We start from the raw sequence: 14530 nt of genomic DNA, 5'->3' as shown, positions 1-14530 counted from the left end.
GTGGTTTAAAGAATAGGTCAGGAGACAGAAGGGGCCTAGGAGGACTGTTGTTGGTGCCTAAAAGAATAGTACGCAGTTCAAGAGAATTTTGTGGAAGTGTTAGTGAGGCCATGATAGCAGGGTGCTAGTTTGTTTAGAGGCTAACTGTAGACAAGATGGTGTGTCGGTCAGAACACAGGGATGAAGACACTAGACTCCAAGTATGTCCTTCAGCAAGCTTTACTCCAGCTCATATTCATGAACATATTCAGAAATATTTACAGTTAGGGAGGGTGATGGAGTGAAGAAGTGAGTCTGAAATAACAAACTAAATAATATTAATTAGTTCAAAACATTACAACTCTCAACTATTAGAAACAAATAAGATGCAGTCACTCATTGGTATGCACACAGCATGTAAACTCCAAACCAGTAAATCACTACAGACAGTAGTGAAATGGCACCATCTAGTGGCGTTAGAAAATGACTACAACACGAGGACCATATAGACACAACTTTCACCGTAACTCATTTCAGCATTAACATAACAAAGAGTAAACATGTTATAGCGCGAGGTAACTCTGTAACATGCAAACACTCGTTTACAGGCTCCTACCTGGGCATTATAATGACTGCGACTGGACCGGAACTCAAAGCTAACTGCTAGCGTGGCTAACTGAGTCACACTAAACTTACATTAACTCCATGTTACAGACACACAAACCACACACTTAGTTTTTGTCATTAATTCAGTGCTGAGAACATTAGCTGTCGGAGGTGAAAGGCACTTATTTCACTAGACTGCTCTTCTGTATCGTACCACACGTCAGGAGAAAAACTATGGAGCTAAATCAGAATCAGCAGCAACGCGAGACCATGAACATAACCTCACGTGACTACAATGGAGGAGGGTTGAGCCTTTATTACAGCCGCCCCAAATGTGCTAGGCACATTTGCTCCTCAAATAAAGGCCAGACTAGTCTTCCCCAGATGGAAGGGCTGGCAGCATCACTAGTTGAGCAACATTTCGTGTGCACATGACCTCTAATATGCACATCAGCTGACCTAATACACCCATCATCACTCCGGTGAACCTTGGTGACCCGTCCGATGGGCCATGAAGCTCTGGGCAGCTGTGGGTCTACCAACATCATGACTGCTTTCTCGAAAAGCTCAGGGGTTGTAGAATGCCATTTCTGCCTTGTTTGCAGTGCAGGTAGGTACTCTCTAATGAATCTTGACCAGAATTGGTCAGCGAGCACCTGTGAGTGCCGCCAACACTTTCGACTCAGAATCTCTGTCTCAGGGTACACAACTTGGGGAAGCGATCCATCTGGCCATCCCATCAGAAGACTGTTCGGAGTCACAGGGTCAGCATCAGCCACGTCAGCTGAGACGTAGCCCAGTGGTTTGGAGTTGAGGATAGACACCACTTCCAGAAGCACTGTGAGCAGGACTTCCTCGTAAACCGGATGGGCTCCAACACAAGCATACAGGGCAGTCTTCACAGAGCAAATTTCCCACTCCCACACTCCGCCAAAGTGAGGGGCTGCAGGGGGATTAAAGTGGAACTTAATCTTCTGGCATGCGAGCCGTTGCTGTAGAGTGGGAGGCATGTTGGTGAAGGCCTCTTGGAGTTCACGCTTCCCACCCTTGAAGTTGGTCCCCTGGTCAGACCACATCTCTGCAGGGGTTCCACGTCTAGCTATGAACCTTCGAAGCGCCATCAGATAAGCGTCTGTATCCATGCTCCTCAAAAGATCCAGATGGACTGCCTGGGTAGTTAAGCACTTAAAGACTATTCCCCAGCGTTTCTCATGATGTCTGGCCACCTTGACCAGTATCAGCCCAAAACAGTCTACACCCGTGGAGTAGAAGGCTGTCCTGAATAATCGAAGGTGGGCAGCTGGTAGATCTGCCATCTTGGGGACGGATGGCTGGGCTCTCCAGCGGCGACATTCAGCACAGGCGTGCTGGTACCTGCGAATGGTTTCTCTGCCTTTGATGATCTAGAATGACCTCTGCAATTTGGCAAAGACTCGCTCTGGACCAGGATGGTGAAGGTCACTATCGTACTTCTGGATAAGTAGCCAGGTGACTGTATGTGAAGGATCAAGGACAACTGGGTGCAAGGTAGAGTCACTAAGGCCTTCCGAGCACCGCAACCGACCACCTACTCTTATTAGACCGGAGGATTTGTCCAATTCGGGGGATAAGGTAAGTAGGCGGCTCTTGGATGAGAGGTTTTCCTTCTGCCAGCAACATGTAATCTTCAGGAAATGACTGTTGTTGGGCCTGCAGGAGCACCACTGTCTCTGCTTGCTGATACTCTTCAGCACTCGGAGGGGAGTCAGAGTAGCTCTGTCCATGGAGCTCCTGGACCTTGTCTTCAATTAGCTCCTGCCATGTGTTATACACTTTGTTGCTTGGGCTCATTGATGAGGTAACGTCAGGGCACAAAATGTAGCCTTGCGGAGCTCAGATGGGTCTTCTTGTGGCTCTATAGTAGGCTTCTGTGGCCAGGTATTTGGGTCTTGAAGGAGGAAGGGAGATCCTTGTGACCATCGATGAGGTTCAGTGAGCGATCTCAGGGATTTACCCCGGGTCAAGTCATCTGAAGGGTTGTTCGCTGAATCGACATAGCGCCAGGTACAGCTCTGGGTGAGCTCTTGGACCTCGGCTACCCTCGCTCCCACGAAAACCTTTTAGCGACACGACTGGGATTGTAGCCAGTTTAAGACCGTTGTGGAGTCAGACCACAAAACCATCTGGGTAACTGCCAGGGTCAGTTCCTTCTTGAGGAGATGGGCAAGCTGTGCAGCTATCAGCGCCACACAAAGTTCCAGGCGTGGGATGGAATGTGTATGTTTGGGAGCCACACGGGACCGAGTGAGGATGAAAGATAGTTGCACCTGACCATCTCCATCTTTGGTTCTTAAGTATGCCACAGCCCCATAGGCTCGTTCTGAGGCATCTGCGAAGATGTGAACCTCATACGTAGCACCCTCCAGCTTGGCACCTGTGAAAACATAAGGGCGGGGGAGAGAGAAGACAGACAAACACTCAAGCTCTGCTTCCCAACTGGACCAGGCCTGTATGAGCTCAGAGGGGAGATTCGTGTCATCCCAGCCACGCTGTTTATCCCATAACTGCTGGACAATAAGCTTTGCTCGGGTGGAGTAGGGCAACAGACACCCCAGGGGATCATATTGGGAGGCCAATACTTTGTAAATGTTTCTGAGGGTAGGCACGTCATAGGTTACGGGCCTGTGTTGTAGCCCAAGGAGTCAGTTCTCCAGTTCCAACTAAGGCCAAGGGTAGATTCTTGTGGGTTGGAGTTATCCTGGGCTAACCACTTGTCCAGACTCTCAGATCTGGCTTCTTGAGGCAAGTGGCTCAGGACATTCGCATCATTGCAGGCCCACTGGTGCAAATCAAACCCTGCTGAGGCTAGAAGGGCTCTGAGGTGATCAACGAGTGACTTAGCTTCATCTGGAGTGTGCAGGCTTTGGAGACAATCATCAACGTAGAAACAATTCTCCACTGAAACCTTGAGGTCATGATCGTGTTGGCAAGGATGTGCTACATGGCGTTGCAGGGCATAAGTCGCACAGCACGGGATGCAGGCCGTGCCGAACAGAAGTACTTACCACTCAAAAACTCTTGCAGGTTCGAGTACTTGTAGGTCTCGCCACAGGAATCTGAGTAAGGGGCGATCCTCAGGGAGGAGGTGTACCTGATGGAACATCCCCTTTATATCCCCACTTACTGCTATGGGGCGTTCACGAAACCTCAGCAGGACTCCCAGTAAAGAAGCCCAGAGGGTAGGGCCAGCTAGTAAGTACTGGTTTAAGGACTGTCCGAGGTACTGGAGGGAGCAGTTGAATACGAGGCGAGACTTCCCATTATGGTTGACAAAATCAAATCAAATTAAATCAAATCAGTTTTATTTATATAGCGCCAAATCACAACAAACACTTGCCCCAAGACACTTTATATTGTAAGGCAAAAGCCATACAATAATTACAGAAAAACCCCAACGGTCAAAACGACCCCCTGTGAGCAAGCACTTGGCGACAGTGGGAAGGAAAAACTCCCTTTTAACAGGAAGAAACCTCCAGCAGAACCAGGCTCAGGGAGGGGCAGTCTTCTGCTGGGACTGGTTGGGGCTGAGGGAGAGAACCAGGAAAAAGACATGCTGTGGAGGGGAGCAGAGATCAATCACTAATGATTAAATGCAGAGTGGTGCATACAGAGCAAAAAGAGAAAGAAACACTCAGTGCATCATGGGAACCCCCCAGCAGTCTAAGTCTATAGCAGCATAACTAAGCTGGTTCCACAGGAGAGGAGCCTGAAAGCTGAAGGCTCTGCCTACCATTCTACTCTTACAAACCCTAGGAACTACAAGTAAGCCTGTAGTCTGAGAGCGAAGCGCTCTATTGGGGTGATATGGTACTATGAGGTCCCTAAGATAAGATGGGACCTGATTATTTAAAACCTTATAAGTAAGAAGAAGAATTTTAAATTCTATTCTAGAATTAACAGGAAGCCAATGAAGAGAGGCCAATATGGGTGAAATATGCTCTCTCGTTCTAGTCCCTGTCAGTACTCTAGCTGCAGCATTTTGAATTAACTGAAGGCTTTTCAGGGAACTTTTAGGACAACCTGATAATAATGAATTACAATAGTCCAGCCAAGAGGAAATAAATGCATGAATTAGTTTTTCAGCATCACTCTGAGACAAGACCTTTCTAATTTTAGAGATATTGCGCAAATGCAAAAAAAGCAGTCCTACATATTTGTTTAATATGCGCATTGAAGGACATATCCTGATCAAAAATGACTCCAAGATTTCTCACAGTATTACTAGAGGTCAGGGTAATGCCATCCAGAGTAAGGATCTGGTTAGACACCATGTTTCTAAGATTTGTGGGGCCAAGTACAATAACTTCAGTTTTATCTGAGTTTAAAAGCAGGAAATTAGAGGTCATCCATGTCTTTATGTCTGTAAGACAATCCTGTAGTTTAGCTAATTGGTGTGTGTCCTCTGGCTTCATGGATAGATAAAGCTGTGTATCATCTGCGTAACAATGAAAATTTAAGCATGATCGCTTCCCCAAAATGATGGGGGATGTACCACTCCTCCTGGTGGGGGGTCTGTTGGCTAACCTCACGCACAGCACCCACATCAATGAGTTTCTGTATCTCTTTCGTGTAGGCGTCAGCTTGTTTAGGGTCCTTCAAGAGGCGTCTCTCAGTACTTCGCAGTAAGGGCATGACAGAGTCTTTGGGAGCAACAAGCCGGGGAATGTCTGGAAGGCAAAGTAGCGGCGTAACATACCTCTGGATGCCTCTGTGCGGACAGTTTCAGCATTGAGCATAGCCACTGCCAGCTGGTCATGCTTGGACCGTATCACTTCCCTTTCTGGACGGTGGGGAACTGAGTCCATTTGCCACAACCTTTCAACATGTTAGTATAACTCTTCTGGCTGGAGCAGGCAGGAGGTCAACAGACACTGAACATAGTTCGTGGGCTGCCCCATGGGCTGGACCGGTCCTTGTAGGGTCCACCCCATTCTCGTGTGGACAGCAGCAGGACTGCCGGGTGGTCCCAGCCTGACAGGTTCAACTGAGTCAGCCTGACTCCTTATCGGCTGATCTGAGCCGATAAGGAGTGATGGCTCAGCTTCTCTGAATGCAGGTATGGGAAGGCCACGGAGGTGTCTGAACTTCTTTTGATGGCATTCAATAGGGTAAGTGTACTGGGCAAGGCTAAGACGACTGGCTGTAAACGCACCGTCAATCTTGTAGCTATTGTGAGGACTAGTAACTGAGGAGACACGGAAAGACACTGTGTATCCAGGAAGTACTTGAATGTCCTGCCTTACAATGCATTAAGTACAGTGGAAGGTCTTCTAGAATGCCCTTTATGCCCAGAGCTTTGGCTGCCCTTGGTAACAGCATTGATCTTTCAAACCCGTCATCTAGGATCGTGAAAGTGTTCAGGGTCCGTCCCCCATAGTGGATAAGGATGGGAACCACCTTTAACATAACTCTGTTCCCTGCACCTGGTCAGTCGAGGTAGATAGAGTTTGAGGTGGAGCTAACGAGACAGCTCTCTTATTTAGCAGCCATGTCTTGGTTGCTCTTCTCTGACTTAAAGTTAATCTCATGGAGAGCTAGGAGGTGCTTGCCTTGACAAAGATTGCAGAACTTCTTCAGTGTGCATTGAGCAGCTAGATGGGCATGTGCACAGCGCCAGCAGCAATTATTGGCCTGGATCCACTCTTTAAGCTGCTCTTTGGAGAGCTTTGCAACTTCGCCACACTGGCTAAGATAATGTTCGTTACTCTCACACTAGGGGCAGTATGCTTTACTCCTAATCTTCCCCTTATCTGGTTTACACCTGTTGGGAAGGGGTGGTGCGGACTCATCAGCACCATGCAGGACCGTCACTGCCTGTTTGGCAGAACGACTGTCATTCCTCACGCTTGGCCTTTCTTTGTTGGTTCGTGTAGTAGTCAGACGTCAAACTCCTGACACCATGACTCATAATGAAGCCACTCCGACAGGTCACGGAGGGTGTGGCTGGTTCCTGACCGCTTAAACTGTTGTCAGCGGAAGTCAGCACGCTGTTCAGCAGGGAGCTACATGGGAACCACAGTTCAGTTCAATTTCCCCAGCTGGACCTAAGGTCTGCAGTAAGCCTACTAGGGATTATATCTGAAGGGAGAACTTCTGGAATGCTGCAATGTCGCCACACTTAACTTCAGGGGCCTCAAGGACACTAGCTATTCTCCTGAGGGCAAGTTGGTGTGGTTGGCCGAACTTATCACGGAGGGCTGCCATAGTATCACTGTATGGAGTGGGGGAGTTCAAATAAGCATCAGCAATAAGCCTGGCTTCTTCTAGCCTAAGGTGGTCCACAAGTATCTGATAACGGAAACGTTCAGTGGCATTGGCTGGAAGCAGGTTCTCTAAAGCTATGCGCAGCCTTGCAAACTCTCTGGGGTCTGGAATGATGAACTTTGGGATGGTAGGATTAGGCCCTCTGTACAGTGGTTCAGAAACAAGTGGTGGATTGCTACCGCTAGGAGGGGGAATGCAAAGAGTTGTCCCAACAGCCGGTGAACATGGCTGAGCTGATTGAGGTGCCAGATGCCTGGTCTCTGCATTCACAGGAGCTGGGTATGGACATGGGGGAGGCAAAGGAGGCCATTCAGGAGGATGAACAGAGTCATTAGGAGGGGGAGGGTAAAGAAGCTGATTACTAGCTCCTTCGATCTTAAGGGCCTGCATATTAGTTTTCAGGTGTGGCTCAGGTTCAGGCCATGGGGGAGGAGGCCAGTCATTCTCCTCATGAGGGTCTGTCTTTAGGGGATAGTTAATAGGAACTGTGGAACTTGACAGTTTCTGTGCAGTTGGAGAGGGGCTATGGGTTTGGGCCCTTTCTGTTTTCAATGAGCGGGCGATGTCTATTAATTCCTTAATCTCACTTCGGGCCTCATTCAGTTCATTTATGCCTTCCTGAATCCACTGCCGTGATTGTTGCAACTTCGCATTCTCCTCCTGTATTACTCGGATCCCTTGGGAGAAGTGATAATTGTGGTAGGAACTGGCCTGGTATGGGGCTGTAAGTGGAGACGGTGGCAGGTTGTCCCATTCCACATTGGTTCTCTGGAGGCGACCTGGGGCTAGCTGAGGAATCTCGGCGTGAGCAGTATTCCCATAGGAGTGCTGGGAGAGGGGTGTCTGGAAGGGGGTCACCTGGACTGGATACGCTTGAGGGGGTGGTGGTGCTCTTACTGTACTTGGAGGTGGCAAATCTTGTTGCCGACATCCCACATAATCCACTTCATAGTCCTTCATAGACCAAATGTTAGTGAGGCTATGATAGCAGGGTGCTAGTTCGTTTAGAGGCTAACTGTAGACAAGATGGTGTGTCGGTCAGAACACAGGGATGAAGACACTAGACTCCAAGTAGGTCCTTCAGCAAGCTTTACTCCAGCTCATATTCATGAACATATTCAGAAATATTTACAGTTAGGGAGGGTGATGGAGTGAAGAAGTGAGTCTGAAATAACAAACCAAATAATATTAATTAGTTCAAAACAAGATGGTGAAGAGAGAGCTGAGTAGGGGGGCAAAGCTCTTGATTTACCAATCGATCTACGTTCCGATCCTCATCTATGGTCATGAGATTTGGCTCATGACCGAAAGAATGAGATCACAAGTACAAGCGGCCGAGATGAGTTTCCTCCGCAGGGTGGCTGGGCACTCCCTTAGAGATAGGGTGAGGAGCTCGGTCACTCGGGAGGAGCTCGGAGTCGAGCCGCTGCTCCTCCACGTCGAAAGGAGTCAGTTGAGGTGGCTCGGGCATCTTTTCCGGATGTCCCCTGGACGCCTCGCTGGAGAGGTGTTCCGGGCACGTCCCACTGGGAGGAGGCCCCGGGGAAGACCCAGGACACGCTGGAGTTTTGTTCTGTCAGTTTGTGTTTGCATTATTGATCATTGTTTATCACTTGTTTATTTAGCTTTTCTCATTTGTCTTATCAGCTATGCTTTATGTCAGGTTTTGCTTTCTGTTTTCATGTAGTTTGTTTTTCTTATAGCTTGTTTACCACCTTGTTTTCCTAGTTTAGGTTTGCTTAAGTATTTATGTTTTCAGTTCTCATGCACATATTATCTCTTGGTTCATGTTTTGTTCTCCTGTTCATGCCCAGTTCTTGGTTATGTTATTCTGCCCTCAGTTTTTATTTTACTTTTGTTCATAGTTCTCAGTTTCCCTCACGCCCCTCCTTTGATTCTGTCCGCTCTGTGTTTTCTTTTACTCACACTCTTGACATCTGCTCGTGCATCTTTGTATCCTACATCACTTCACTTTCTGCACTCACTTCCTCCCTATCTTGCACTGTGTTTAAACTTTGTTCACTGGCCACACCCCTTTCTAGATTGTTCCTCATGTGCACCTTGTTAACTTCTGTCTGATTTAAACACCTCCCAGCCACCACTTCCCCGCCTGTTTGTTGTCGTGTCTTTGCACACATTCCAGCTCTTGTTTTCAGTCCTGATTTTTGCCTTGCCATGTACCGTATTTTTGCTCTGTTCTCCTCGACCACGCCTCTTGCCTCATCCCAGATGTCTGTGTTTGCTCGTGCCTCTGACCGCTGCTCAACCATGACTGAGTTTTTGCCTGATCCTGATTGTACCTCTGCTCAGCTGATTGACCACATGTATACCGAACCAGAGCCTGGAATAAAGACCATGTTTTTTCCAACACCAAAGCCTAGTCTGGGATTTTGCACTGTGGGTGTGTGTGTGAGCCTCTACGGTTGCCTGGCAGCTGCCCGCCCTGACATGGTAAGCAGCATTTTGAACAGTGTCACATGGAGGGAGCTCTAAGTGGTTGGTCAACATAAATACTGACCAGATCCAGGTGTCTGTTCGCTCTTGACTGACTAAGCACACCTGACTGAGAGAATCAGGTTTTGGCAAAGGAGGGAAAGTGTGCATGTTAAGAGTCCCTGAAGAACTGGTTTGGAAAACCTTGGTGGGTCTCAAGGCAGACTGGACTGGTTCTGGCTTGAATTGCCTTCCAAATGTCCAGTTTGACAAATAAATGTTCCAGAGGAGTGAAAGTAAAGATGTTATTCTGTGTCAGTGTGGCTGTAATAGTACGTTGTTGAGTCTTATCTGTGTTTCAGGTACATTCACTATGTTTTTGATCTTGGGAATGGACCAAACCTTATCAAGGGCAAAAGTGAGCGGGCTCTCAATGATAACCAGTGGCACAATGTGGCCATCACAAGGGACAACAGCAACACCCACACGCTCAAAGTCGATGCTACAGCCACCAGTCAGAGCATCAATGGTGCCAAGAACCTTGACCTGAAAGGTATGCACGTTGTCTACCTGTCTACACGCCGGCCCTCAGTTTATGTGCAAAATTAATCTTTTCATTTTATTCAGTTAGGCCCAGAAATATTTGAACACTGACACAAGTCTCATGATTTGGGTTCTGCATGCTGCCACACTGGAATTAAAATGAAACAAGTGAGATGCAACTGAGTGCAGACCTCCAGATGTAATTCAAGAGCTTAAACAAAAACATCCTATGAAATGTTGACCATTTTTCTATCAAGTCTACTCATTTCAGGGGCTCACAGGTAATTAACATTACTGTAAATAAAATGTTCATTTTTAATACTTTGGGGAGAATCTTTTGGAGGTAATGACTGCCTGAAGTCTGGAAACCATGGACATCACCAAACGCTGGGTTTCCTCCTTTGTGGTGCTTTGCCTTTACTGCAGCTGGAGAGCCTCTGATGACAATCTCACATGCTCAAACAAAGAGTGTGTAACTATCAGGATTGCTCCACTGGTTTGCATGTGAATGTTACTGGATAACTCTGTTGCTTTTACCATGAAGACAAAAAAACTGCATCGACCATTTTGTATATATTGTTCAAAATGTGCATTTGTGTTTATTGTTTGAACCTTTTTGTTGTGCAGTCTTTCACACAAGACCTCAAATTACCTGTATAAAGTCCCAAAACAGTTGTTTGTTATAGTGTCTTGAATAAATGTGTGTAGAAAATTGTTTTTCACTTTATTTTTTTTCCTTGCCTATTTTTGATTGTAAACCTTTATTACACTTATAAAACACAACAAAACATATATATTCTGAAAGCACAGGTTGTCCTGAAAAAAAGAGACATAAAACTTGATTGTGGGATGCAGGGAGAGCTGTTAACAGCAATAATAAAACATTTATGCCAGGTGAGTGAACTTTCCAAAAAAATGCCCTCGGACCCCAGAGGGTTAAGCCCATATTGATTATAGAACTGTAACTTGAATATGTTTTGATAAACAGCTAAAATAACAACTTGTGTCAGTGTCCAAATATATTTGGATCTAACTGTACAGTTCTAACATAATTAGAAGCAATTTTCCCATGATGCAACATTGTATTTGTTTAAGGTTTGAAATGGTTTGGCAGCAACTTCCATGCAAGTTTCTAAGTTGAAACTTCTGTTTGGATTGATAAAGTTAAAAGAGGTAATTATTTAATAATTCTGAAATGTATCAGATGGTCTGAAGTAACCCGTTTCATTTTGACACAATGAAGAAGGAGATTTACAAATTCAACACATTTGTCAGGACAAAAGTTTGGAACATGTTTTCATTATAATTAATGGACAATGAAACAAGGCTCACAAGAGGTGACGGGTTGAATGGACCTTATTTCTAGACTCATAGTGCTTTGCATTGATGCCTCACATTCACCCATTCATGCACCAGTGTCAGCGTGCTGCAATGCAAAGAGTTCAGCCACACACTGGGACTTATCTGTCTGACTCTCATCCCAACAGGAAAGTGTCAAAGCAAACTGTGCACATGGGGGACAGAAAAGACAATGTCAAAGAGACGTGAGAACATTTGACACATGGCTCTGTCCTGGCCGTGTTTGTGTGTCTTCCTCGTTACCCTGTGCATTGACCATGTTCGAACAGGGTTCAGGGTGTTGTTTTCATTGCCTCGTGTGTGTGTGTGTGTGTGTGTGTGTGTGTGTGTGTGTGTGTGTGTGTGTGTGTGTGTGTGTGTGTGTGTGTGTGTGTGTGTGTGTGTGTGTGTTTGATCAATATCTCGAGGTGGTAAGACTTTGGAGTAGTTTGGGTAAAGGTCAAAGGTTAAAGCTCAAGGAAAAGTTGGACTGACGTATATAGATCAGCAAAATATTTCTGATTGATTGGTATGAATGACTGTGTGTTTGTGTGGTTGATGTGTTTCAGCTCTCTGAAGACGTTCATTAATCCTGGCAGGAGCACACAGAAGTTGCCGCACACGTTACTTGATCATGTTTATTGATGAGGCTTTGATGTTCTGCAGTTTGTTTTACTTTTTATTCTGATGTCTTTGATGGATTAACCTTTTCCTGGATGTCTCGATGTCCCTTGTACCAGGTGATCTGTTCATCGCAGGACTTGGTCCGGGCATGTATGCTAACCTGCCAAAACTGGTGGCATCCAGGGAGGGCTTCCAAGGCTGCTTGGCATCGGTGGACCTCAACGGACGTCTGCCAGACCTCCTCAGTGATGCTTTGTTCCGTAGCGGGCAGATTGAGCGTGGATGTGAAGGTACACCGTCCAACCGCGACTCTGATTACAGCAATCAAAACTACAACAAAAAGCTGAACACCAGTTCGCGAAGCTCCATCGTCATGTACAATGCAAACAGTAGCGCCATCACTCTGTACGCCTGCAGAAGCCCCGCCCTCCTGCTCACGCTACTTGTTGCTTCATTCACCCACTGATAGAGTCAGGCCAAAGACCACAAACCTGCTCAGCCACCTGCACTTTCGTATTGGCTGTGATTGTTCTTGGATAGCGGCTCATCATCAGACCAGTTATCCCAGTGCCCAAAACCAGTACCAGCAGAGCCACTCTTTTCATTCACCATCTTTGTAGAATCTTGTTTTTTTATTGTTATTATTATTCTGACATTGAACATTATACACAGCAGGTCACATGTTCATTCTTGGTCTGATGGTACAAAGAATTTCTGGATCTTTGCAGAAATTCTTTCACTCAGTGGTCCACAAAATAGACTGTTGTGATATTTTTCCAACAAACCTCCACATAATTTGTACAATACCTAAATCTGCCAAAGGTTAAGTGTGTTTGTGTTCATGTAGCTGCTCAGAAAGTGGACATTGAAACATTTTGCTCTTTTACAGTTTTTTTTTTAATTGCTAACAAGCAGCGGTGGAAACTGAAGTCACGTTCAAAACCTTAACCAGCCTGCATCATCAGCTCAGCAGTTAATCTTCTCTCCAAAACTGTTCCTCACCAGCAAAACACTTCATACACGTCTCAAAATAAACTCATTCAACCACAACACCAGCAAATAGTCTCAAACACAATCACTCTGAACTACAACATGCTAACAACACAGAGCGTTGCATCAAATAACTTTGTCCCTGACTCAGCACACGGTCAGTCACTGTGTCCCTGATTTAGCACACGGTCCATTCACTATCTCCCTGATTCAGTGCACAGTCAGTCACGGTGGTCCTGATTCAGTACACAGTCAGTCACTGTGTCCCTGAGTCACTACACGGTCAGTCACTGTGTCCCTGATTTAGCACACGGTCATTCACTATCTCCCTGATTCAGTGCACAGTCAGTCACGGTGGTCCTGATTCAGTACACAGTCAGTCACTGTGTCCCTGAGTCACTACACGGTCAGTCACTGTGTCCCTGATTTAGCACACGGTCATTCACTATCTCCCTGATTCAGTGCACAGTCAGTCACGGTGGTCCTGATTCAGTACACAGTCAGTCACTGTGTCCCTGAGTCACTACACGGTCAGTCACTGTGTCCCTGATTTAGCACACGGTCATTCACTATCTCCCTGATTCAGTGCACAGTCAGTCACGGTGGTCCTGATTCAGTACACAGTCAGTCACGGTGGTCCTGATTCAGTACACAGTCAGTCACTGTGTCCCTGAGTCACTACACGGTCAGTCACTGTGTCCCTGATTTAGCACACGGTCATTCACTATCTCCCTGATTCAGTGCACAGTCAGTCACCGTGTCCCTGATTCAGCATAAGGCCGGTCACTAGGGCCCTGATTCAGCATACGGTCAGTCACTGTAGCCCAGATTTAGCACACCGTCGGTCACTCGCTGTGTCCCTGATTTAACACACGGTCACTCACCATGTCCCTGCTTTAGCACACGGTCACTCACTGTGGCCCTGATTCAGTACACGGTCACTCACTGTGGCCCTGATTCAGTACACGGTTCCTCACTTTGGTCCTGATTCAGTACACGGTCAGTCACTGTGTCCCTGATTCAGTACACGGTCAGTCACTTCAGACCAGATTTAGCACACGGTCACTTACTGTGTCCCTGATTCAGTACACGGTCACTCACTGTGTCCCTGATTCAGTACACGGTCAGTCACTGTGTCCCTGATTCAGTACACGGTCAGTCACTTCAGACCAGATTTAGCACACGGTCACTTACTGTGTCCCTGATTCAGTACACGGTCAGTCGCTGTGTCCCTGATTCAGTACACGGTCACTCACTGTAGACCAGATTTAGCACACGGTCACTCACTGTGGCCCTGATTCAGCACACGGTCACTCACTGTGGCCCTGATTCAGCACACGGTCAGTCACTGTGGCCCTGATTCAGCGCACGGTCACTCACTGTGGCCCTGATTCAGCGCATGGTCAGTCACTGTGGCCCTGATTCAGTACACAGTCAGTCACTGTGGTCCTGATTTGGCACACGGTCAGTCACTGTAGACCAGATTTAGCTCACAGTCACTGTAGACCAGATTTAGCACACAGTCACTTAGTGTCCCTGATTCAGTACACGGTTAGTCACTGTGTCCCTGATTCAGTACACGGTCAGTCACTGTGGCCCTGATTTAGCACACGGTCACTCACTGTGGCCCCGATTCAGCATACAGTCAGTCACTGTATCCCCGAGTCAATACATGGTCAATCACTATGGCCTTGATTCAGTCCACAGTCAGTCA

General features: G+C 46.9%; 1 protein-coding gene across 1 annotated transcript in view; it reads left to right on the top strand.

Moving 5' to 3' along the window:
* Positions 1-14530, top strand: part of nrxn3a (neurexin 3a) — a 580025-nt gene that overhangs the window by 365615 nt on the left and 199880 nt on the right. Inside the window, 2 exon segments of the mRNA XM_034159719.1 lie at positions 9684-9874; positions 11943-12116. Of these exon segments, the coding sequence (XP_034015610.1) occupies positions 9684-9874; positions 11943-12116 (365 nt within the window).

The sequence above is a fragment of the Thalassophryne amazonica genome, chromosome 19 (genome assembly GCF_902500255.1).
Source record: "Thalassophryne amazonica chromosome 19, fThaAma1.1, whole genome shotgun sequence".
Lineage (NCBI taxonomy): Eukaryota > Metazoa > Chordata > Actinopteri > Batrachoidiformes > Batrachoididae > Thalassophryne > Thalassophryne amazonica.
The sequence above is the reverse complement of the archived record's forward strand: the minus strand, read 5'-3'. Positions and strand labels throughout refer to the sequence as shown.